Consider the following 26,439-nt stretch of genomic DNA (forward strand, 5'->3'; position numbering starts at 1 on the left):
ACTTTTCTGCTCTGTGCTGTTCTAACAAAGTATCCGGTAAAGCTCTGCCCACCACGTAGTTCATTTTCAGAGCGGGTTAAGGCATAAATGCGTGTTCTCACTGGAGCTGGCTGAAAAACAGAAGACATAAATATAAGCAAATGACTGAAAGGTTTGCCTGGTTAATGATTTTCTTCTGCTGCCTGGAGTTGGCAGTACTGTGCTGATTCACTGCTTGAACCATTTTCTACCTTATCAGTCAGTCCTGAAACTACATCAAGCACAGATCTGAGTTTTATCATCCCTGACCTGTTGACAACCAAGAACGCACATACGCATGCCTAGAACATAAACCAGCCCAGAACTATCAATTTAGTTTTCTAAAGCTAGAACTGATGAGGCAAAATTCTTCTTCTACCTCTCCTTTTCTATTGCTTTAAACAAATTATTTGTTCACGTTTCATAGCAACAGAGCAAATATGGGGAACTATGACCAATGAAAAGATCCTTCCATAGCCTTTCCTTCAACAAACCCACAGACTGTCCCGCCTCAGTCACATTCATTGAGGTGGCTCTTTCTATGACCTAAACAGTGACCATGACCGCGCCTATGTAGTTTTACACGCCTTTCAAATCAGGCATTTGCACCAGGCAACACAGGCTACCACTGATTTTATTTTCAAGGCTAACTTCCTGATTCAGAGGGAGCAGTTGATGCTTACTGTTCCTTAAACTTGCACGGCTGAAGAGTTTTAAGTGTTGAAGCTCATCTCAGATGGATTTAGTACTCAGCCCTACCCCCATCTTTCCGATTCAGCATTTCCTCACACACTCACAGACCCTCCTTCAGCATTAATGGGAGCCAGTCACTTCTCTGCTTCACACCCCCTGCCAGGACACCCACTGCTGCAACCAGCATTGATCAGCACTGACTGCCCATCTGGAAGAAACAGAAGCAATGGCATTGCTACATAAATACTAGAATTGTTCCGGGGTCCCAAGTTTTTCTCCTACATTATAGGCTTAATGCTCTGTACATTTGTGTTACTGTCATGTGTAGGTAGAGAGGGAAGTTAGGAGGGAGACAAGGAAATCCTTCAGTGGACGCTGGTGCTCTCCTGTAGGTACACACTCTGAGAGAGACTAGCTGGGATCCATACTTGGTATCATGGAATCGTTTGGGTTGGACGGGACCTTAAAGCTCATCCAGTTCCAAACCCCCTGCCACTGGCAGGGACACCTTAAACTAGCGCAGGTTGCTCTAAGCAAGCCGGAAGCCACACATTCCTTGCAAGGAGCTCTCACCTCACGGCTCTCCTGGGTGGTGTTTAGTGCGTGCTGCCCGCTCTGCCCCCCGGCTCTGCCTTCAGCCGCAGGCTCCACCCCAAACCTTCGGTTTCGATTCCCGCTGCTGCCGGCCGGGCGACGGCCACGCAGATCCGCCCCGCCCCGCTTAGCGTCTTAGTTTCTCCTCTTCTGGAGCCGTCGAGTCAGAGCGAAAGGGGAACGATGAGCGACCCGTCGGTGTGCAGCTTCCTCACCAAGACGCTGTGCGCGCACGGCGGGCGGCTGGCGCTGCGGGACCTGCAGCAGCGCGTCGGTCTCTCGGCGCAGCAGCTGCAGGAGACGCTCTTGGCAGTGGGTCCCCAGCGGTTCCTGGTGCAGCGGGACAGCGACGGCGCGTGGGTGCTGGCCGTGTCGGCCGTAAGGGTCTGCGTCCGCAAGGACTGCGGGGGCTGCGAGCGGCTGCATCTCTGCAAGCTGCATCTCATGGGCAAGTGCAGCCTGGGGTCCAGGTGAGCGCCGCCGGGGCAGGCAGCCCTCGCTGAGGGCAGGGCACGGGGGACCCTCCTCGTATGCATCCCACCCCGGTGGGCTTCTCACGGAACGGGCCGCCGTCGGGACTGGCCCGGGGCCCCCTCCGGTCCCGGTCCCCGCGTCGGCTATAGCCTCGTACCGCCCATTTCTCGCTGCTTGTTGTTGTGTCTCGCTGTTAAACCCATTTATATATTCTGTATGTTTTTACATTTAGTCACTTTCAAAGTGGCTACGGTGGGTTGTGGTTTTCTAAAGCTTGGTTTTCCTTGTCAGTCTTACTTTTTGTTTGTTAAAGCCTCTTGCCTGTCACACCCACCCCTCAAACCTTTGAAGTACTTTAAAAGTATTTATCTCCTAAGGAAAACGTACAGTGCTAGTATATACCGTCTGGGTTTAAGCTATAGCGTTACCAACCTAAGTTGCTGCTCTGCTTACATCCATGTCTGTGAGAGTCATCGTTTGACTTCCCTTGTACATCGATCCTGTATGTACAGAGGACCCACAGGAAGGGTAGGCCGGGCAGGCCAAAGGTAAATGAAACAAATAGGGCAGAAGTGCGACCCAGAAGCTTTTCAGTGACAGTCAATGGCAACAGTGAGCACTGGTAGACGAGTTTAAGCCCCTCAGGCCTTGTGCTGTTGCAGTATTAAGTGTGTCGATAACCACCAGATTCTTCCTTTTTTGTCCCAGCAAACCAGCTAGGAGTGCACTGGGATCTGAAGAGCACAGCGGGGAAAGGCTACTTGTGTCTCAGAGTGGTACTAGCAAAGTGTTAGGATGCTGAAACTTTCTTACTGTTTCTCACATTACTGGCAGTACAATAACTTTCCAGGCGACCCACTGTTAGAAGTGCTTTCAAGGGCATGTCGGCACTTGTGCTGGGCGAGTTGGTGTGAACTGAAATGTGTAGTGAGGTGACACGCTTAATGATGATGAATGATTCTGTCCTCTCAAATAGCATCAAGTATTTAAAGTCACTTTTGTATGCATTAATAATTATTAACATGAAGAGTATGTCCTTCATGGGGGGGAGGTTGATTAAAATGAGATGCAGAAGTACTGCTAGGAGGACAACATGGATCAAGACAGAGCGTATTTTTAACTGGTGAGGTAAAACCTACCCTTGCTTCCAGATCTTGCACCCTTTTTGTTTTAGAATCTCTGGAAATAAAAATGTCAGTGCAAATACTGGGGTCCTCTTATTTAGTGGAATTAGGATTTTAGTGCCATTAAACCTGTTCTTAACTTGTGCCTGGCAAGTAACTTTTCACTGCTTTTTCTAAACGTATTATTAAACTCAGCTGATTAGTTATCACTGTCTTTGTGGACTGTTTCAACCTTTGACTTACAACTGTGTGCCCAAGTGATGTAGATCACTGTGTAACTACAGTGGAATCTGAAGTTCTCTGTGCAGGAATGCTGGTGATGGCTTCCACCTGAGCTCACTTATATTCATAGCCACTAACCAAGTGCCTACAGAATCTAATATCCTTAGGACATTGTTTCTTAGGACCACAGATGGCACACTTCTGCCCTTCAGGCTTTGCTTTCTTATTTGTTGTCGTGGTTTAAACCCAACCACAAACCTCGTTCACTCACTCCCCCTCCCCTTCTTGCCCTGCCCCTGCTCCTGGAGGGATGGAGAGGAGAATCGAAAAGAATGCAACTCCCACAGGTTGAGATAAGAACAGTTTAGTAACTAAGGTATAACACAAATCACTGCTGCTACCACCAATAATAATAATGATAAAGGAAATAACAAGGAGAGAGAACACAACACCTCACCACCCGCCGACTGATAACTCACCCCACCCAGCCCAATAGAGCACCGACCGATCCCTCGTCCAACCCTGCAGTGCCCTAGCCCTTCCGGGTAACTCCCAGTTACATCCTGGGCATGACGTGCTGTGGTATGGAATACCTCTTTGGCTAGCTTGGGTCAGGTGTCCTGTCTCTGCTTCCTCCCGGCCTCCCCTCCTCCCTGGCAGAGCATGAGGTTCACAAAGTCCTTGGCCAGACCAAACATTTGAGCAGCGACTAAAATCATCAGCGTTATCAGCTCTCTCCCCAGGCCAAAAAATGAAAACATAGCACTGCACTAGCTACTAAGAAGGAGAAAAATTATTGCTACTGCCGAACCCAGGACATTTGTTAACTTACAAAGCAATGAGTCCAACAGGTTGTGGTGATCAGGGGCAAACTGGCTACAGAAAGGCCTGTACAGAAGGGTTGGATCAGACACAACATGAGGTAAAAAAGCTTTTGTGAGAAGAGTTTCAGAAGTTAACCAGAGGAAGGCTAAAATGATGAAGGGAATGGAGGCTTGGGTCTGATACATTCACAGGTACTTTTAGTGGTTGAGTGTGTCTAGCCTAAAGGCTGCATCAAATGCTTTTGAAGAGCAAGACATTAGGAAGCTGTATTCTACTGCAATGAATTAATGCATAGGTTGATTCTTTCTCCTCTTATTGATTGCATTATCTTTTCAAATAGATGCAGAAAGCCCTGCAATCTCTAATTCATACTCACTTCAGACATTTCTCTTGGGTTAGCAAATGCTACCAGCATCTTTGTTACTGTTGTTTAATTGCTTCTTTATCCGAAACTTTGAAGTTAACGAACTTCCTTTGGGTTTGTTTCTTGTGTTTTGGGGGGTTGGTTTGTTTAAATTCCCGCTCAGCAGACATAACTGTGTTGTTTTCAGTTTCACTATCTCTTTGTTTTGCACTCTCAGACTCTTGGATCTTTCTTTACATGCCAGCCCTGAGACAACAACCATTTTATGTTCACAAAACCAAGGGTGTTTCAACTTCCTCTGTTGTTGATGTATTCCTCTAAAATGAGCTTGCTTTCTAGCTGTTCAGGTTGTGTGACTTGACTTGCCTCTTACAGAAGGGGAAGAAAGTGTGGGGTAGACAGACCCTGCTGCTAGCTTCCTTAAAAGTGGTCTGGCCACATCAGTGTTTGAAATGGGGACAGTAACACTACCGTATTTCAGAGTTGCTATGCTGTTCGATCCATTCTCTAGATATTTACAGACACCATCTGAATGTTCACAGAGGCTTTTGCCAAACTACCTTTCCCTCCATGGCTTTTCCCAGGTTGCACGTTATCTGAGGTGGTTCTTTACATCAGCTTGACTGAAGAAGTAACTACTGATATTTCTGTGTATTTTCCTGCAGATCTTGTAAGTACCCGCACAACATCATCAGTGCTGAGAACAAAACAGTTCTAAAGACCCATGAGTTGTCTAGCCTTGATGAGAATGAGCTGCGAGTCCTGCTTCTCCAAAATGACCCTTTCTTCCTCCCTGATGTGAGTTGTACTGATTTCTCAAGAGAAGCTTTTGTTCATTTGGAATGGGAGAGGGGCAAAGAGAATGTGGAGTTCTGATCTCAATTTCAAGCTATTACGCTGTGTAACAGTAATGCCAAGATTAGTGTGAATGAAGTAGGAATGGGAATGGCTGGGTGTGAAAGCACCAGAAGAAACAACATAGAGCCGGGGTTGTGAAAGTGCCAAGTACTTATAATGAAAAAAATTAAAATAACAGCAATAAAAATGCTCAATGCTGAGGAATGTATTGCTTATGTAAATACCAGAAAGGTCACACCTGGATAAAGCCGTGTCATCTGTGACTTGTCAGCAGATGACCTGCTGTCTGACAGCAAGGATTGGACAACAAGGCTATGGCCTGTTTTGTGTGCTGCTCCTGTTATCCCAACAGGATAGCTATAAAGTAACTCCAAACAAGCAAGCAAAAAACATCAGCAACTTCACCAGAGATTTACGGTGAGGTAAGCAAGGTGGAAGTGAAAGATCACAATAACTGTTTGTGCTTGCAGGACAAAAGGCCTATGTGATGGAGACCAGGAAGCAAGGGCCCCTTTCCTTTTCCAGCCTATGTAGGCCTGCACATTTTGGTGCTCGAGGGTATAGGGGAGTGAGAAAAATCTGTGAGAAAACAACCAAATGAGTGCAGTCAGTTTCGTCTGAAATCTGCCCCTTCTGAAGTGCACTGAGTTCTTGTACACTGATTTTCTACAAGGCACTTTTTTTGTTTGCGTGCAAGTCACTGGGTTTGATAAGTTTGCCTAACAGTCCATTGTGGTTCCGCATGCGTGCATAAGGGCAATGCTGTCTTCAAGGTATGGCTATTTCAAAGCCAAGAATATCCTGTTCTGGCTACAGCTGTTTCTGGTTAAGAAATTACCAGAGTACTTCCTGTTACCTTTGTTTTTAGGACATTATAATCTCCACAGACCTGTTGGCCTAATACTTCTGTTGCTTTCTTATTCCCTGCTGTGACAGTGTGGGGCTTTGACGAAATAGAGCCTTTCTTGGTTTTTGGTAGTGTTTTAAAATACGTTGTGCTGGCAGGTTCAAGGAGCATGGTGGGGATGAGCGAGGAGGATTAACAAACTCTGTCCTCTCAGCTGCATCTAAAACTTGTGTTACTTGTTTAATTAGTCCTGGTAATGACCAGAGAATGGCAGCCATCACTGAGTGGTATTATTTTAAGCTCTTTTCTCTAGCTCTGTTCAGACTTCACTGCTGTCAGGCATTGTTGATTACCACTAATTGAGCACCTACACTATTATGAAGTAATACAGCAGAAGACAGTGATCATGCAGGCCATTCATAAACGTGAGAGCTAGGGAAAGGGGTGTGAAAGCCCATTTGGTTGTTTAGAAATGCTGACTGGCTCTGTGTGTGCGCTGTGTTTGGGGGAGCTGGGTCTGTTTAGCTCGGGGAAGTGAAGGCTCAGGGGGATCTCATCTCGTTAGTGTTTACAGACACCTGAAGGGGAGTATGTAAAAAGCACAGAACTGATGTTTTTCCTCAGTGGTGCCCAGAACCAGAGGTGATGGGCACAAACTGAAACACGGGAGGTTCCCTCTAAACATCCCACAATGGTTTTTTTACTCTGAGGGTGACAGCACTGACACAGGTTTCCCAGAGAGGTTGTGGAGTCTCCCTCCTGGGACATACTCAAAACCCATCTGGACGCAGTCCTGGTCCCTGCAGGGGCATCTCTGCTCAAGCACTTTGAGCACCTCCCCTTGTTCCTTCTTCTCACCTTGGTGTCTGCAGGGGTTGGTTTGTTCTGTAATAGAATAGCTGTAAACCAGTCAGTTGTTAGGTGGTTGTCTTGCTTAGGAGTGCCGAGAATGAATGCTTGTTGGATTGGCTTTCCTTGGTGGGGGAAAAAAACCCCACAAAAATCAAACCCCACTTATGCACAACTTCAAAAGTGGAAATGCATGAGTCAGCTGAAAATGCCTGCCTAGATTAAAGAAGTCACAATGCCAACATGCCTTTCTGTCACTGTATTTCTGCTGTTAAAACTGCATGTCTACAGAAGAAAGAAAAAACTTCCTGATTCTAATGTGATTCTAGTGGAATTACTGATTCCATTTCATACTTCATCTGTCCTCCTCACTTCTAGATCTGCCAACTTTACAACAGAAAGGATAGTAACTGCAGCCAGCAAAATAACTGCAACAAGCTTCATATTTGTCGACACTTTCTCAAAGGGGAATGTAGATTTCTTTTGTGCAAGAGGTCCCATAACCTCTTGGATACCGATTCATTGAAAGTGTTGGAAACTGGAGGCATTGATGTGAAGACAGCTTCAAACATGCAGACTATATATAATCACAAGCATGTGGAATTCAACAAGGAACTGAAGAAGGGGAAAAGTAAGTTGTAAGAAACATCATCATCGACACACAAATTGGGATGTTACCAGTTAGCTCAGTTTCTGGTCCAGCAGTGCTGTTCATTCAGTCTTCTCATGCAGGTCCCAGAAGCCATGTACCTGGTCAGAGAAAACACCAGTCTCCAACAGGAACTGTAGGTAAAGATGAAGGTATGGATTGTTTCTAACCTTCCAGTCCTGGGATTGGTGGATCTCATTGGGATCTGCTCTCATACAGCTCCACAGCAACCTGTGGTAGTTGGAGTGCAGCTTCTGTGCTTACCCTACCAGATGCTGAAGGCCATGATACTGGACAGCCTGTGCAGGAGTGTTGAGATATCTGCCCAAGCACTGTGCAGCACAATGTGGAGTAGGCTGGGATTGATCTCTGTACTCTGCTGAGCACACTGTTTGTTTCCTGGGAAGGAGACAGAGTTGTGTCTGTGTGAGAGAGATCTTTCCTTGCCTTCTGTCCCCAGGAAACGGATATAGCTTTGCCAGTTGAGCAGTAGTCTTGATCTGCCTTTCAGTGAGGGAGCAGGAAGTCCTATGTCTCCTGTCCTCCTGAGCAGAAGGGCCTTGTCTTTGAAACCTGTCAGAGTCCAATACTCTGAACAAATTTTTTTAGATGTTCCGTGCATGGAGGGTGTGATGACTAATATCAAATTTACTTATCTGAAGATAGGTGCCATTACACGGGTGTTGTGAGCGACCCCAGCGGGCAGCTGGGCACCACACAGCCACACGCTCACTTCCCTCTCACCACTGGTGGATCAGGGGAAGAGGAAAAAAAGAAAGCAACAACAAGAAAACCCGAGTGTCAAGAAGAGGGGAAAGCGAAGGGTAAGTGAAAGAAGTAAGAAAACAAAGGAAAACAAGTGATGCAAAGGCAGTCGCCACCTCCCATGGATAGGCTGATGCCCAGCCAGTTCCCAAGCAAAAGATAGCTAACCTTCCTAAAACACCCTTTTTTCCCTTTGATAGCTGAGCATAGTGCTATATGGAATATTTCTTTGTTTAGTTTACATCTTCCCAGGTGTGTGGCCTTCTAACCTACTGTGCACAGTCTATTCACTGGTGAGAAAGGGTGAGAAACAGAGAAGGCCTTGATGCTGTGTAGAAACTGCTCAGCAGAAGCTAGAGCATCTGTGTGTTATCAGCATCGTCGTGGTTGAAAATCTAAAGCACAGCATCATATGAGCTGCTATGAAAAAGATTAACTCTATCCAAGCCTGGCCCAGTACAATGAGATTTCTAATGCAGCAGAGTAATGCAAAATACACTGAAAACAAAATACAAATGTGAAGTTACACTTACCAAAGCATAGCAATTGGAATACACATTTTAGTCAATACCAATGTGATTCCCATGCTGGTCTGTATAATATGCTCACTGTCACGATACTGAGTGTTCCCAGTCCCTAGGAACAAATGTGTAGGCTGAAGCCAGCTCAAGGCCGTTGCTCTCTTTGAAGTTCTTTTATTAGTTGCTTAATTTTTATACCCGTGTGTTGGGCTGAGCCCTGTGTTCACTCCCCCCATGCTGGTCTGGCTAATTAAGGGAGAAACATTTATATTGCCAGTTGATTTACTCAGCTGTTGTAGCCCTTTATCTGCAGTAAAGGCCACCCTTTGGTCCCTTTTGTGTTGAGAAAAAGTCAGCTTTTTTGCAGTAGCCATGGTCAGTCATACCCTGTGTGACTCTGAGCTTCATGACGTTGCCCTTGCCCATTTCTGCTGAGACTTCTTCCACTGTAGGGGTTTATTGGTGAGTTACAAAGCCCTAACTCATGTGGCGGGGCTTCATGTATGTGGGGTAGTTGGATCCTGAAAGCACTTAACTTGGCTGCTGCAGTAAACTCCTTGTTATTTCTGGGATGAAATACCAAATGCAGTGTCTTTGTCTTAGACATCTTGGCCTATTTTGATAGGGCAAATAAGGGTTGATGTGTTCTTTCCTGTAGATGAAAAAGGTGATTCCTCTGCTAAAGCTTCAGAGGACAACAAAGAAGATAACTCTGATCAGATATGTGTGTTCTATGTCTGGAAGTACTGCAAGGATAAAGGTAAGCTTTGTAAAAGGTAATGTTATCTTTGGAGAGCAGGGTCTACAGAGGCACTCCCCACTCTTAGGGCAATAGCGGTGCCATATGGACTGGCAGTTTTGTCTTCTCATTTACTTTGTTTCCAAGTCACTAATAAACATTGTCAGAATTACAGACATAACCAGAGGGAAGTCAGGTGGGTACTCTAAACCTTTTCTCCTCTAGATGATCCATCTATGACCTGTTTCAGCCCTCTTGATGGGGGCAGGCTTTGTGTGTGTTTCTGTGGCAAAAACTCTTCAAATGTTAAATGTTACACTTTCTGTAACTATTAAATCAATTTAAGAGCTCTTCTTATGTTGTCATTGTTGACAACAGGTAACTATAGATCATCCTGTACTCCTGCAGTATCTTATGTACATCAGATAATAATGATACTCTTCCCTTTTAAGTCCTTTTAAAAGTGATCTGAGGTGTTAAAATGTCTTAAGAATCACAGAATCACAGAATCCCAAGGGTTGGAAGGGACCTAAAAAGATCATCTAGTCCAACCCCCCTGCAAGAGCAGGGTAACCTACAGTACATCACACAGGAACTTGTCCAGGCGGGCCTTGAATATCTCCAGTGTAGGAGACTCCACAACCCCCCTGGGCAACCTGTTCCAGTGCTCTGTCACTCTTACAGTAAAGAAGTTCTTCCTGATGTTAACGTGGAACTTCCTATGTTCCAGTTTACACCCATTGCCCCTTGTCCTATCACTGGATATCACTGAAAAAAGCCTAGAAAACATAGTAGTTCTACCAGCTAAGGTAAATCTAGTCCATTGTCTGTCTGGCAGTGGCCAATATCAGAGGTCTGGGGGAAACTGCAAGTATAACAGTTGTATTTGGGGGCTGTCCCTGAACAGTTGCTTAACCCCCAGGTTAGGCTCTTCCTTGGTTATGAGGAGGTACCATGAGATTTTCTTTAACTGAGCTTGTCCAGTCTCTTTCTAAAGGACTACTCCTTTTCTGACCACCTGATCTTGGTGAAAGAGCTGCTTAAATAGATCAGACTGTGTTTGCTTTCACTTAGGATGTGCACAGTAAGTTGGCTGGTAACTGGTCTGAGATGTCTCTATGCATTTAGCATTTCCATAGTGTGTGTGTGTTCTGGTAAAGATGCCACTCTCCTGTCAGAAGCTCCTTTTCTGAGATGCAGATGAGTAAGCTACTTTAGGGCTTGACAATACCTTTTCTTAATCATGACTTTGAAGAGAGACAGCACTTTAAAAAAAGAAGTTATCTCTTTTATGGGTATTTTATGGGTAATAGAAATGAAATCTGGCCAAGAGAGACCAAGTGTGGTTTTGTCTACAGTATGCCAATTTAATTTAAGCACACAGGGTGTGCTCCAGCTCTGTTGACAAAAACGAAGGAAGAAAGAAGTGAATGACACTCTTGTCTTCATAACTAGGGTTAATTTCCATATGTTCTGTGGTCAGATACATCAGGGGTCATGAATGGTGAAAATCCTTTTGGCTCTGTCTGTGCAGCCACTACTCCAGCCTTGTGTCAGATTTTTCAGGCTCTCTGCTTGTTTAGGACCAGGCTTGAGACTGAAGTTTACCAACCTTTGGACCTGTGTAATATCAATGGTGTACCCGTGTGCTGGCTGTGGAGGTCAGGCTCAAAGCAGCTGTATTGTGACCACCAAATAGCTAAACTCAAGTAACAGTTAGAGGGTTAGTGTGCTTTGCTGTGCCACGTTTGTCTCAAAAGTGGTAAATAAGAGATTTGGTCCATAACTGGATGTGGAGCACATCAGCTTTCCCCAGCACGGAGGCTTGGAGGGCAGCCTCTGCCTGTATCCAGCAACATGCACATGTGCAGGGGTGTTAAGAAGATCTGAACTCAAACATGCAGACATACATGCATTGAAAACATTGATGATTTTAGAAGTCCCGGAAGTCTTCCTCTTCCTGTGTGAATGGTATATAGCACAGCTGCAGGTCTTGCATGCAAGGCAGTTAAGAATTGCTGCTTCCTATGTTCTAAGAATCAGAGCAACAACTCCAAGAGTACCTGGCAGTCTCATTAGTGGGGGAGCATGCTACCTGTGCAGGGACCAGTGTAGAGTCTCTTCTGGGGGATGTTCTACGGAGCACTGCAGTCCTTTATGCTGCCTCATTCGTTGGGCTTGGCCTGAAAAGAAAGCATGCGAATTTTGATAACCACCCCATATGTTCTAAAGAAAAGAGAGAACCAAATATATTTGAATGCTTATGTGACGTGTAGATTAGAGTTTTTACGGCTGAGAAATGTGGTGGTGTGACCCACAGACACATATTTCCTATCCGTGGCACTGCTCTTCCAGCTGCCATTGTTGAGTCTCAGCAAAGGGAAGGTTGTGGTTTCTTTGGAGTATATTTAGCACTATGAGAGCTTATGTTGCTTTTCCAGGTAAGACCGGAGACACCTCTATCATTCAAATTCTGTTTTCAGCATTCTGTCTTTATTGCTCATGCCAAAGTCCAGGAGATAAAGCCAAGAGTGTAAAAAAGAAAAAACCCTTGTTCCTTCCCTCCCCACCCTGCCTTGTCTCGCTCTCTGTTATGATTGCAGAACTCTTGACTGTGTCTGATCTCATTACAGATAAATGCAAATTTGTTCATTACCACTTGCCGTATCGATGGCAGGTATATAATGGGGTGACCTGGAATGACCTCACCATGATGGAGGAACTTGAAAAGGCCTATTGTGACCCACAGACCAGCAGGTATAGTGATGCTGCACTGCTTGCTAGAGTACTGTAGCTGAGCCCTGGAGGACAACCATTTTGTTTTCTTCCTAAAGGTGTTTGACATCCGTAACTTTTGTTTACTGAGATGCTCAGGATCTGGAAGATGTACAAATGAGAATTCTTCTTCTTAAACAGAAAAGTAAAAGTGATTGCATGGAACTATCACCCCATTTTTGTCTTCTAAAAGTAACAAAACTCTCTTGCATTTAAAACTCGAGGGTAAAAAGAAGTGGATGGAATTTAGTGCTTAAAATATTAGTGTTTCAGATAATAATATGAATAATATTATGATATTAATATTATGAATAATATTATTATAATAACATTATGATAATGAATTACATATAATATATATTATTATATAATAGATATTATGAATAATATTATGATAATAATATGAATCATACTTTATAATAATTTAAGTTGTGCCTTTTAACAGCAGTTCAGAGCTGGTCCTTCTCTAGGGCTATCCCTTTCCCAACATAGGTAGTATCTATAATAATTTAATAGTATCTATAATATGCCTAGAGAAATTTATTAAATGGCCCCTTGTGTAATCAGCCAATCTTGGTTTTTTTTTAAGAGAGTGCATTTTCCCTTTAACTCCTTGCTGAAAGCTTCCCTGTGAGCCACATGGATTTGTAGGGGACCCCAAGTTTGGCCTCAGTAAAATGGTATAGGCATTTTGGCCTGTACCTCTTCTTGACAGCAGATGATTTAGATTTGCATCTCAATTAGGCTGTGGATGGTACAAATCACAAGCAAGATTCCCAACAGGAGGCTGCTTTCAAAGTCTTTTTGCCTGAGAGTTAATTTTTCAAGCTTCCCAGGAGTAAGAGCCCAGGTGGCTCCAGTGATGATTGCCATTTGCAGAACTCACAGCTGGGACTGCATCCTCTGTAGCCACAGTAAGAACAAAGCTGGTACGCTGCAGGTGTTTGCTGGCAGGCTCAGGCAGGTACTTACCAACTTCCATTTTTGTACCGAGAAAAACTAAACATGAGACTTATTTCAGAAGCACTGTTTGCCACATTGTACGTGTAGCTCCAGACTGTCTGTAAAGCTGACAGTGCAGCATGTGGCTAGTGACTGAGTTGGCATTCGGTGTCTCACAGACCATAGTTCACTTCTGAAGAGTGGAAACAGTTTCCAGAGCTGCCACACAGCCTGTGAGAAGTACTCATATTTCAGGCCTATTAAGTTCAGGCAGTCACATTATATTAAAGAAAATTCCACCATGTTAAACTGGGGATTAAAGGATAATATATATACTGTTAACTACAATAAACCTGATTTTGTCCTTACAGTATAGCAGGTAAGAACATTGATTTCCAGACAATGACCTGTTGCTCTTCTCGACTTCGACGCCTTTCTACACCATCATCGGTCACAAAACCCACATTTGTATTGACCACGCAGTGGCTTTGGTATTGGAAGAATGACAAAGGCCAGTGGATTGAATATGGAGAACAGGTGACTCCACATCCTGTGCAGGGAATCACTTCTGAAGAAGAGTGTGGAGCCTCTTTCCCCTCTTCCCTTTTACTCAGCAGGGTTAATTAAGTAAACACTTATGCTTGAATGTTACAGTGTCAAGGCAGTAAAGCTACAGATATTCGTAACAGATGTGATGAAATAATGATAGGCTGTGGGGAGGGAACGTGCCTTATCTCCTTGCAGTGAGGTTCAGTATGAACTTTTTGCATGTTGTAAATTGTTTTGTACTTTAGAGAATTATACTTGCATTGTGGTTTAACCCTGGTGTCGTGGAGCAGATTTAGGATCTGCTGACTATGCTAGTTTGTTGTGGGGGGAGATTTTAGACTTAATGTAGATTCCTTTCCATCCTACTCTTTGTGTCTTTTCTCCATCTACCCAAACTAGTCATCCAGGGCTTAGTCCTGACCGTGTTTGCTCATTACTCTTCTCTCTCTCTTTTTTTTCCTCTTTTTTTCCCCACAAAGGGACAAGGGGATAGTGCGAGCTCACCATCTTCTGCAGTTATTGAGAATTTGTATCTAGCAGATCCAGATGGCACCATATTTTTCCAGGCTGGCTTGTATAAGTATGAGCTCAATTTTAAAGGTACTCGTTTTAAAGGTTCTCATTTACAACTACGAAGTGCTTTACAAAGGTCAACTTGCAAGCTATCCCAGGTTTTAGAAGCCATTATTTGTTTTACTAACACTACCAGATTTACTCACTGAAATTGGAAGCAAGCTAGCGATGGCCCAGAGGAAATTTCTTATAAAAGTAACCTTCCCCCTTATTCCTTGACACTATCCAGACTCACACTGGACCAGAAATGAAAAAGATTCTTAGTCTTCACATAAAGGCATAGTAAACCTTAAGTAAAGTGAGTTAATCTTGTGGATGGTAAAAATGAAAAATAAGCATCTTTTCCTTCCACTGGCACAACTAAAGAGCATGAATGACTTAAGGGAGCAAGCATGACAGACGCATGTTAAATAAGAGTTACAGGAAGGACAGGAAGCTTACACAGTGTTTATGCTACCATTCTTCAGCAGATAGAATTGACAACGAATATACACTTTTCATTAATGAATAATTGTCATTAATTAATGACCCCGTCTTGTAGGCTTATTTGTGACTTTTTTCCTTGCCTTTTCTCCTCAAGAAATGACCCAGACAAACATCTCTTATAAAACTCGAAGACGGGTCTGCAGACGACCAAAGTTTGTGTCTTCTGAAGATGTGCAGAAGATAAAGAAAGGGTAAGTGTTGCGCATTAAGTTGTTGGGTCTTCATATTTCAGAAGTAATTATAAGGCAGAATGGCTTCCAGTGTTGGCAGTAATTGTGCAAAGAACAGAGCTGTTGGTAGAAGGGAGCCTATCCATTTGGCTGAGCAGAAGCTGTATCACGAACTACCAGCTTGGTGCATCATCGCCTGGTTTTTGGGGTATGTGTTAATCCAGGTACCATGTCCGCAGGACTGGTGATGGACAGTTTTTCATTAATAAAAAAGCAAATGAAAGAGGACTGTGTCAATTGAATGGCAGCATGCGAAGCCCAGCTCACAGACTGAGGCTGTTTCCCAGGGGTTTTGTGGCTTATTTTGTGTATTTTTAAATGTAGAAATTGGCCAAAGGGGATGCTGCCAGTTCAGATGCTTGGAGCATTACTGAAATTACCGACACCTCATTTTCTGTCTGTTTGCCACCAGCCAGAGGGATTCTTCTATTCCCAATCAGTCCTGTCCTGCCCACTGGGATCAGTCTGCACTGCCTGACCTTGGATACAAGGTATCTTCTTCCCCCCACTTCCCTCCTTATTCTTTCCCTTTTGTAATTCTGATTGAAAGGCGTGATTCAAAGGAGGATGCTGCTTAACTGAAGCAATTGTAACTGGGTAGATGCTAGAAAGGGACAGGAGTGATTTCTTGGGTGGGCGTGCTAAAGAACTAGGTGATCTCTCAAGAGCATGATAAAAGGTGCCAAATTCTCATGAGCTTCAGCAGCATTTTAGGCATTTACCTACACGCAAAACCAAAACTCATCAAATTCAGTACAAAAAGATTTACTCTTAGAAAGGAAAAAATGATGACTTAGTGGGCCAGTTAAAGAAGGGGCTTCTATGAAGTGTGTTCCTTCACTAGAAGCTGGGCTGAGATCAAACTCTTCCTGTGTAGGACATTAAAAAGCCATCCAATAATAATACCATCATGGCTGTTGATGGATAAAGTTCGGATTGGAGATATAGGAAAGGAAATCTCTGTATGCTCTTTCAAGTCACCCAGTACTGTCGTGTACATCACAGGTCTGAGCGCAGGCCATGGCCCCAAGGAACGGCAGAAGCAGAGTTACAGTCAATAGTAAAAAACTGTTTGCAGTGATCTCTTCAACAAACCAAGCCCCTGTCAGCCCACGGTCTAGGTTCCTATTTGATCTACCAAGAACAAAAATGTTCAGGTGTTTTTAAACATTAGTAATTCTTTGTTTTAGCAATTTTTTTAAATTGCTAGGTCTAATGGCATGAAGAAGCAGTCCTGGAAGAGCAACGCAGACTGTGGAAGTACTAGAACGCTACGAAAAAAAAGGCTTTTCGGTGTTACACTCGGCCTTCTTTATAGTTTTTTTGCCCCAGGTTAGAGGACAGCACATAAAGTGGAGCATAAGGTTTTCCTTGTTGACTGTGTCAGAGTCTTTTATGATGCTGACCAAGTTGTATTGGCACAAATACCATGATGGCAAGGGACAGGACAGAAGTAATACCGCATTTCCTGGCTGGGAGATCTTTCTGTCTAGGTTCAATTGATGGAGACCTCCATTACTATTGTTACTCTTTGCGTTTTATTTTCCCTAGTGTAGTTACATTGGCAGTGGCATGAGAACTAGAAATATCTTGTCTCTTGGCTTCTCTGGCCTGGTTTCTGTTACTCTGCTTTGTGCTGAATACTTCATTTTACCCTGACTACCCTCTTGTGTTGGATTATGCCTTAGTGTAACACCTGTATCTGGCCATGTGAATGCAGCAAATTCATCTAAACCCAGTCCCAATGCAACATCGGCAGGTAAAATTGAAGTTGGCTGCTGTGTACATCTGCTCACTTCAAATAGCTGGTTTTCACAGTCAGCAGAATTGTGAAATTTCACTAAAATTCACAATTATAAAAGTGTCAGTGCCCAGCACCCACCGAATGAACTAAGAAGGAGTTTGTGTGGAAATGTGGCAGCCAGACCTTTTGAAGATTTGGGCCTGTGATCTTTTGAGCTCTGTCACAGTAATAAAGGATATAGCTAAGCAGCAACACCTTTGGCTTAGCAGCAGCTTCACTGATTGATATAAGCTTAAATTTTTCCAAAGAATGCCAGGAAGACAGCTAGCTCAGTTCTTTATAGGTCTTTGAGTTGTTATGTGCTTGGCTGCTTCCCTTATCTACTCTGCAAACTTCAGTCTGAATTTTAATCGAGTCCTTTTGTTGGGATGTTTCTGGAATCAGTGAGGTGAGTGTGAGACGCTTTGGAATGTGATGCACAGATCCATGGTATCACTAGAGGTACTTGGAGGGATGTGTGTGGTGGAAAGTTCATCTTGCTCCCCCAAGCTCCGTTTGCTTAACATGTAAACGGAGTGCATTTCACAGGAAAGGAAACGTTAATTCTGTACCTAAAAAGTCACAAAGCCCACAGTACCTGTTGGCACTTCAGGTGAAAGCCTGGGCTAGATTAAATATTTCTGTGGGACCCTATGCTTGTGTTTTGGTTTTTTTTGCAGTAGGTAATATTGGGACTGGCTGGGATTCTACATGCATGTGGTGACCATCGTATGACCTGACAATTACTAACCGATGCATTCTTCAGACGTTGACAAATAATCCTGGCAAAATTTGCTGCGCTGGAAGTGATCCATTTTAAAAAGGAACAGCTATGAGATAGGGAGAAAGTAATCTTTGCTTAACAAGAGTAGTTGTGTTTTGGTAACGTTATTTTCTGAGTGTTGCAGTGTCTTGATCTGTAAGTCCTTTAGAATCCTAGTTCTGTAGAAAGTAGAGTGTACAAAAGGCCCAATGGAACTTGGGAACACCAAGTGGCAAGTTGGTATGAATTTCTTCTGTCTTTGTGTAACAAAGTGGAATTAGTAGTTGATAATTCTTTTTTTGTCTCTAAAAGATTTGATATTGTCTTGGAGCTTCATGATGGGTTTTAAAATGTATCTTTAATGTACAACTGAGAAATACGTGCAGTGAATGTGTGGGTTTATGTCAGAGGATCAGTCTTTGGCTGCTATATTGCTGAATCCTAACACGTCCCAAAGATTGCTGTACTGTAACAGGAATGAGAGCTGATGCAACGTGAAGAGACTGTCTGTGTACTTTACAGATAGCAGTTCTAGTTGGGTGGTTGTTGCCAGTACAACCTGTGCTGCTTCCAAAATCCAAGTTAACCAGAGATCAAGGTTTGATATCACAGAGTACTGTTTTTGTAGTCACACACTAGCACAAATTAGTCAGGACAGGGATTCCTCCACTGCCTCAGAAACTCCACTCCTTAACAGAGAGTTAGCAAATGCTTATGCTGTCTAGGTTTTTCCATTTTAGCTCTGAAGATGAAAAGAGCTAGAAAAGTTAATGTTGTTAAGAAGTACTCAGTATCTGAAGGGGATCTACAAGGATGCTGGAGAGGGATTCTTCATTGGGGACTGGAGCTCTAGGACAAAGGGTAATGGGTTCAAACTGAAACAAGGGAAATTCAGGTTAGGTATAAGGAAGAAGTTCTTTAGTGTGAGGGTGGTGAGGCACTGGAATGGGTTGCTCAAGGAAGCTCCATCCCTGGCAGTGTTCAAGGCCAGGTTGAACAGAGCCTTGGGCAACATCGTTTAGTGTGGGGTGTCCCTGCCCATGGAAGGGGGGTTGGAACTAGACGATCTTAAGGTCTTTTCCAACCCAAACCATTCTGTGATTCTATGATAGGTATCAACCTGCAAGAGTAATGTGCTGTTACCCTTTATTAGCAAGAGAAGCATCTTTGGGGAAATATGGACAATCCCACAGTTTTCATGCAAAAGATAACTGGCTTGGTTGCTTAAAGGCAATCATATGATAAAATAATTTAAGTACTTTTCTTACAGGATTAGGCTTTGTATCACGTGGCTGACTCTGTTTTACCCAGAAAGGTTACAATTCCTCAGTAAAAGATGCAGCATAGCAAAAGTGTAATTGTAGTTTAAAGAAGAATTGTTTATGTAGGAATGAAAGATTTAGTACTGAAATATAGTGACATAATTTTCATCTTCTTAGGTGATGGTGAGCAACTTCAGCTGTGGTGTAACAGAGCTTGCAGATAATAAATACGTGTCCATCCAGATTGTTTTATGTGTTGTATTATGTTTTAAAAAAGCTTTGGAAAATATTCTTGTATTAAGATACGAGAAATTCCATTCAACCTTGTAAAAACTTTTTAATAAATTCAAAGAAATTATTCTTCCTTGTGTAGCTGACTTTATTTTTAATCCTTAGAAGACTTTTCTATAAGGCCTTTTCATCAGTAAGTCCTTAGTGCACAATCTGCACATGGTGTCCAGAGAAACATCTCTTTATTTATATGCAGCTGTGAAATATAAGTCTGATTTTTATCTCCTGTTTAAACTCAGCCTTGTAAAACAGGGAGGTTTTGCCTGATGTTGGTTCCATTAAAGCAGTTTTTGTGCTTTAAACACAACTTTGATATGTGGGATGTCACCTTGAGTCCCCGCTTGCTTAGGCAGCAAAGTGGAAAGTACTGCCAAGTGACATCAGTCTACCAGCATTATGCATTTTCAGTCAAGCTTATGGAAGAGAAGTGTTTATTCTACAAGATTAAAGATATAGATTACTTCATAGAAAAAGTGTAAATTTTATGCGGGACACAAGCAAGCAGAAGAGATCCAATCATGTTTTAATTATGTTTTGCATTAGCTCTTCTTTGGGAAAAATGTGCATTTCCTGGTGGATTTTTAAACACAAGAAATATGGATAAACAGACTTTGTTTCCTTTAGGAAAGGTGATCTATTTGCTTAAACAGGTGTTTAGTGCAACCTTCTTATTAGAATCCTAATTGTTTCTTATGTTTGGAAATGGAGCTTTTTTCTTAAGTCTGTATTTAAGTGCAACTTTCCAAGTTTTAACTTTGACAAGTTAAGGAGCTGTGATCCTGGGAGGTTGCATGTATTTGTTTCACCTTTAATAGCTGAAGCTTCATTAAATGTCTGGTTACAAATGATACTAACACCTTTTGTTCTTAAACAGCTTTGTATATAAAACTAAGATTATCTGCCATAATCAGTCAAGTTTTCTTTCTGAAATTTCTGTTTCATCGAGATCTGTATTTGTGTCAACCCTTACTTGGAGGTGATGAACATTTAACTGACACTTTCAGCATCCTTCTTGAAGGGAGGCAAGGTGTCCTTGCGATGCAGGAGTGACACACTGATTTACACATTAAGTATCTGTCCTAATTAGCACAAAGTCATGATCTAAAGCATTAAGTTAACCTTCATAAGTATAGCTGGGGACCCTCTTCTGAAAGTATACCTTCTGTAATGAGCTAACTGAAGCCTCATGTCTCCTTTTGCTTTGGTTTATATTTTATAGGCAGTGGAGATCAGTGATACAACTGATGAATACAACCACATAAAGCAGCTGTTTCATCAGACTATGAAGAAATACAGCATCCTTAAAATAAAGAGGATTCAGAATCCATCCCTCTGGAAAGTGTTTCAGTGGTGAGTATTTGTTTCCTCATCCTTATCAGGGCTGGGGGTGTGTGCTGATGTCCTGTATCTGCTTCCTAGGAAAGAAAAGACATTACCACTTGTGCTTTAACGTGACTGGTATTTCCATCTTTGGAGCAGTTCAGGAGTAAAATTTCTCTGGCCTTTCAGAGAATGCCATGCTTCTGGGAGAAGGTTCCCTTTGCATGTCTGTTTGGAAGGTGGGGGGGACAGCTACAGACACAAAGACATGAATGATGCAGAATTTGGGATGAGGATGCTCACAGTAATGTGGCATAGTGCATTGTCTCAGGGACTGAACAGTGACTGCCTGCAGCACATGTTCTGTCTGTTACAAATGTTCATGCATTAGAGAAAGTGGGCAATGCTACAAGGTGCTTGGGGCTTTTGTTCCAGTCAGACGTAACGAAGGCCTTCTCAAGAGTACCTTTGCTGAATGAAGTCAGTATTTGCCGAGAAATAATCCTTGTGCTTTAACTTAATGATCCCTGAGATCAGAGCTCCTTTCTGATTTGCAGCATTTGCATCAGTACTACTGAATGCCAAGCTAGGTGATAACAGATTTCAACTGATGCTGGTGACAATACATAACCATGTTCAGGTTAATTTGGTAGCACATTAAGCTGCTGCATAGAAATGATGCCTAGTTTAAAACACAGTGTCGTGGTTTAAACCAATCCACACAGCTCGTCCACTCACTCCCCCCCTTCTTTCTCTCCCTCTACTCCTGGAGGGACGGAGAGGAGAATTGAAAAGAATGCACTTCCCATGGGTTGAGATAAGAACAGTCCAGTAACTAAGGTATAACACAAATCACTGCTGCTACCACCAATAATAATAATGATAAAGGAAATAACAAGGAGAGAGAATACAACACCTCACCACCAGCCAACCAATAACTCGCCCCACTCCCCCCAGCCGAGCACTGACCAATCCCTCGTCCAACCCTGCAGTTCCTAATCCTTCTGGGTAACTCTCAGTTACATCCTGGGCATGACGTGCTGTGGTATGGAATACCTCTTTGGCTAGTTTGGGTCAGGTGTCCTGTCTGCTTCCTCCCGGCCTCCCCTCCTCCCTGGCAGAGCATGAGGCTCAGAAAGTCGTTGGCCAGACCAAACATTTGAGCAGCAACTAAAAACATCAGCACTGCACTAGCTACTAAAAAGGAGAAAAATAACTGCTGCTGCTGAACCCAGGACACAAAGGCAGAGATACCTAATACAAGTATTCAAGGACTGTATAGAATGGCAATGGAGAAGGAAAATACTGCTCAGATAAGTACTTTTGCCTGCAACATGACTGAATCTAGGAAGTCACAGCTAATAATTTCATAAAACCTTTTCATGTAGTGAAACTTAAGACACTTCAAAACATGTAGCAGCACATAATGTTCATCCTCCTATAATGAGATATTTAAGGTAACCAGGAAGAGTTTAACAAGTTCTCAATGAGCAAATTCCAGTCCATTGCTCTTAACCTTTCATTTATGCAGTTTACCAGTTGGAAGGATTCCCCCCTCTCCCTGGCTGTTTATTATCACTTCCTGAAGATTATTGTTGTCTTGTCCTTCAACAGCTTCTGAAGACCTGTAGGATGTCTGGGTGCTGTGAAATATTTTTGCCTTCCATTGTGATTCCTCTTTTGATACGTGTCATAGCTCAGTCTGACTCTGGCCTAAATTGAGTAAAATCTCAAGTGGTGGAAGGAGGCTCAGTTTCTCTCCTTCTGGCTTTGTCTTCTCAGCCATACTGATCTCACAGAGCGGCAAGAGCTCAGGGTGTATGGCATGAAGAATAAGCTGCCTCTAGCTCCTAGTTACTGCTGGGACATGGAGGGTCTGTGGGTACCAACACCACTCTGCAGAGTGTTCTGGGTGGGACGGGATGAGACAATAAGCAGAACTAGCAGAACCCTACTGAGGAGCAAAAGGTTGGTACAGTGGTACAGGGGACTGTAGTAGTGTCAATACTTACTTAAATTCACTAAAGAAAGCTAGGATTATCTAGAAGTGCTGTGCAGTAGTACCAGTATATTGCTTATCTTGTATTTGTTCATCATACTGCTACTCTGTCTCATCTTCCAAATTGAGAGAGGAGAAAACAGACTGGGAATCATAGAATAGTTAGGGTTGGAAAGGACCTTAAGATCATCTAGTTCCAACCCCCCTGCCATGGGCATGGACACCTCACACAAAACCATGTTACCCAAGGTTCTGTCCAACCTGGCCTTGAACACCGCCAGGGATGCATGGTCTACTGTAAGGTGTTCAAGGTGTTCAAGGCCAGGTGGGACAGAACCTTGGGTAACATGGTTTAGTGTGAGGTGTCCCTGCCCATGGCAGGGGGGTTGGAATGAGATGATCTTAAGGTCCTTTCCAACCCTAACTATTCTGTGATTCTGTGTTGCCCAAGGCTCTGTCCAGCCTGGCCTTGAATGCTGCCAGGGACGCAGCATTTACCATTTCCGTGGGCAACCTGCTCCAGTGCCTCAGCACCCTCACAGTAAAGAACATCTTCCTCTTATCTAACCTGATATATCCCTTGTTTCAGTTTAAACCCATTACCCCTTGTCCTATTGCTCCAGTCCCTGATGAAGGTTCCCTCCCCAGCATCCTTGTAGGCCCCCTTCAGATACTGGAAGGCTGCTATGAGGTCCCCACGCAGCCTTCTCTTCTCCAGGCTGAACAGCCCCAACTTCCTCAGCCTGTCTTCATACAGGAGGTGCTCCAGTCCCCCGATCATCCCCGTGGCCTCCTCTGGACTTGTTCCAGCAGTTCCATGTCCTTTTTATGTTGAGGACACCAGAACTGTACACAATACTCCAAGTGAGGTCTCGCAAGAGCAGGATAGAGGGGCAGGATCACCTCCTTCAACCTGCTGGTAACGCTCCTTTTGATTCAGCCCAGTATATCTCATTTAGCTGATACCTACACGTACATTATATACTTGTTTTTAAAAATTACTTTCTCCCTTTTATTCTACGGCTCACTCGCTCTCCTCTGCATTTTTCTGTTAGGCAAAAGGAACAGATGAAAAGGGAGAATGGAGGGAAGGAAGTAAATGAAAAGCTCCTTTTCCATGGAACCAAGACCTCCTTTGTGGAATCCATCTGTATTTACAATTTTGACTGGAGAATCTGTGGAAGCAATGGAACTGTCTATGGGAAGGGTATGTAGGAAACGACTCTGTGTGTTAGATGTCTACTTAGACTCCCCTGATAACTACACCAATCAAAGTTTTGAACTATAGAGGGTGGAAAAAAAGGAGTAGGTGATTATTATGATCTTCCTTCCCTCTGGGGAGGAGGAGAAGGATTTGCTTTGAGCAGGGTTAAGGCTTTTCATAAGGTGTTAAGACAACGAGTGTAGGGATTTGGAAAAGCCTCTGTTGCTGTAGGTGGGATCTTCTGAAGGCTCAAGTTCATAACTTGGACTTGCAAGAGTTCAAGGTGACACAAGTGCCATGAAGTGCCATGACACTTTTGTCACTTTGTGACGCTTTGTGATACAAGTAAAGGAAGATATGTGTGGTTAGAAGAAATGAATAGCCACAAGGTCTTCAGTTAACTTGCTATGCAGCTTTGGATGGTGTGCCTACCATGTGTGTGCCTCAGCAGGCCCACTTCTAACAGAGCATTAGGTAGTTTCTATTAACTCAGACAGGAATTTGTGGATGCTTTGTGCTTTTGAGCACATGAAGTGCCATGAAGGCTGCTAGTCTTCATGGCAGGGAGCAAGAAGGGCACGCATTCCCTCAGTAGGATTGTGAAGGTCATGTTTTCTTGTCTATTCCTCATAGTAACAAATACGAACTCCTGTAATAGCATGCCAAGTGAAAATCGTGTGTGGCAATCTCTTCTCTTGTAAAAATTTCTATGGCATTATGTAAACTGAGTAAGAAGAGATCTGAAGGTTGGGTTGAATACCTCCTGAAAAAGAAGGGGATGCTCAGTTTTCATTGTGCCTTTATACGTATTTCTTATAACCACATTTTCGTATTATTTTCTAGGAAGTTACTTTGCTAGAGACGCTTCCTATTCCCACTCATACTGTGAGCTCACGGTGAAAACAAAAATCATGTTCGTGGCTCGCGTGTTGGTTGGAGACTACGTTAACGGCAACGCAGCCTACGTGCGCCCCCCGACAAAGTCTGTTGATGGGCTCCGGTTTTATGACAGTTGTGTGGACAACGAGATAAATCCCTCCATTTTTGTTGTCTTTGAAAAATACCAGATTTACCCAGAGTTTACAATAGAGTACACAGAGGAAGAAAAAAAATGTATTGTATCTTAAAGGGATCAGAGCTGTTTGTATCCCTTATCTTCTGTACCGCGGGTGTTCCCATACTTGGCAAGTTCTTTTTACTAGAATCCTTTGGAATGTTAATCCAAGGAATTTCTGTATTGAGGAGGGCTACCAAAGCAGATGTTACAGTTGAGACATTGCCTTGTCTTCTCCTCTTCCTCTATCAAGTGTAGACATTTGGGTAACTGTAGCAGAAGAATCAGAATTGTGGGATGGGAAATTGAGTATTTTCACTTCTGTGGGCAAATAATTGTCAATGCATTTTCTTAGAGAGTATTTCTCTTTGCCAGTAATTCAGTTAAGAGAAGAATTAACGGTACAGCAGTAAGCAAGATGTCAGGTTTCTAGAAATCAAAGATTCTTTCCATTGCAGAATACAGTTGTTCTTGGTCCTCTTGTCTACTGCAATTCTAAACAAGTCAGTCTACCTTAGAATGACTTGACTTAGTTTTCAAAGTACCACTTGTTAACGCTGATACAAGTTTCAAATTTAAAATGGCAAGACAAAAAAATCAAAAGCTTATTTTAAATCTGTATCATAAGTAAGTTCTCAAGTTTCATCTGTACAATGGCAGCTACTGTTTAGATCAGGAAATGGTTGGCTCAGATTCTCTTTGCAGGTCTGCAGTAACTTGCTGTGTGACCTGTATAAAAATAGAGCTCAAGCGAAACTGTGAAAATCCCAGCCTATGAATAAGTAGGTACTAAAATGCGATGGTTTGGCCGCAACTAATGGTCTTAAGTATATAAAGACTGTGTCTCAGTGAGCCAGGCTCTCAAGTCAATGTGGCCACCTATTTTCTTAGTGTGAACGTTTGCTTAGCAAATGCTACAGGACAGGAGAAGACCTGACTGGAAGAACCCAGTTATGTCCTCTGGAGGCCAGTGGTAGAGCTGCTGTTCTAAGATATGTGTTTTGTTACCCACATTGCGCTGGGGCAAATTGCTGACAAGCATATTTGTAGCTGCTGTGTTGCTGGATACTGCTTCCCTGGGTCTGATGTGATAAATGTGCCTCGCTTCCGTCAGTGATGTACAACCCTACCAATGGTGGTTATGCTTTTCTTATGAAGTTACATGTGTTGTATTGTCCCCAAAAGAAAATACATAAACTTGTGGAGTCTCTACTGAATCTCAATAACAAGGTTGTAAGTTAACGGAACTGAAGACCTTCTGTACAAAGATGTCTGCTTCAGGCAGTCTAGCTGTCAAGAGGGAACCATTGCCAAAGATAGAGGAGCAGTAACTTTTGCTTTTAGGTAAGCTTTACAGTAACACAAATAGCCTTCCACTTTCTTATGTCTTCAATACTAATCTGTCAATTACATGTACTACTCAAAGTTTGCAAATTACCCAGAGGACAGGGAAATGTATAAAACTAGGAAATCTAACTAAGATTGCTGTCTTGGAACTAAATGAAAACATGCATCAGGAATGCATTAAAAAGATTTTACCACTTTTGAAGAGCTCTTTCACATTTGTTTTTCTGTAGAGTTCCTGAATCATTTGAGTTTTGCCTTCTTTGCAAATAAAATGTTTTCACTCACTTTTTGCTTATTAGTGTGCAGTTTCTCTCCATCT

General features: G+C 43.1%; 1 protein-coding gene across 2 annotated transcripts; it reads left to right on the forward strand.

Moving 5' to 3' along the window:
• The first annotated feature begins 1,379 nt into the window (after window positions 1–1,379).
• LOC136010872 (zinc finger CCCH-type antiviral protein 1-like) lies at window positions 1,380–26,404 on the forward strand. 2 transcript variants are annotated; one of them, XM_065672610.1, is made up of 14 exons: window positions 1,383–1,775; window positions 4,980–5,112; window positions 7,247–7,499; window positions 7,601–7,669; window positions 8,180–8,341; window positions 9,462–9,563; window positions 12,176–12,299; window positions 13,631–13,796; window positions 14,288–14,408; window positions 14,962–15,058; window positions 15,510–15,588; window positions 20,416–20,546; window positions 23,571–23,722; window positions 24,563–26,404. In XM_065672610.1, exons 1-14 carry the CDS (start codon window positions 1,489–1,491, stop codon window positions 24,844–24,846), a joined length of 2,160 nt encoding a protein of 719 aa, XP_065528682.1. In that variant the 5' UTR covers window positions 1,383–1,488; the 3' UTR covers window positions 24,847–26,404. The 2 variants fall into 2 exon arrangements, with proteins under 2 accessions (XP_065528688.1, XP_065528682.1); XM_065672616.1 differs by lacking the exons at window positions 20,416–20,546; window positions 23,571–23,722; window positions 24,563–26,404 and adding an exon at window positions 19,083–19,263 and having other exon boundaries at window positions 1,380–1,775.
• The last annotated feature ends 35 nt before the right edge of the window (window positions 26,405–26,439 follow it).

The sequence above is a fragment of the Lathamus discolor genome, chromosome 1, assembly GCF_037157495.1.
Source record: "Lathamus discolor isolate bLatDis1 chromosome 1, bLatDis1.hap1, whole genome shotgun sequence".
NCBI classification, from domain to species: Eukaryota; Metazoa; Chordata; class Aves; order Psittaciformes; family Psittacidae; genus Lathamus; species Lathamus discolor.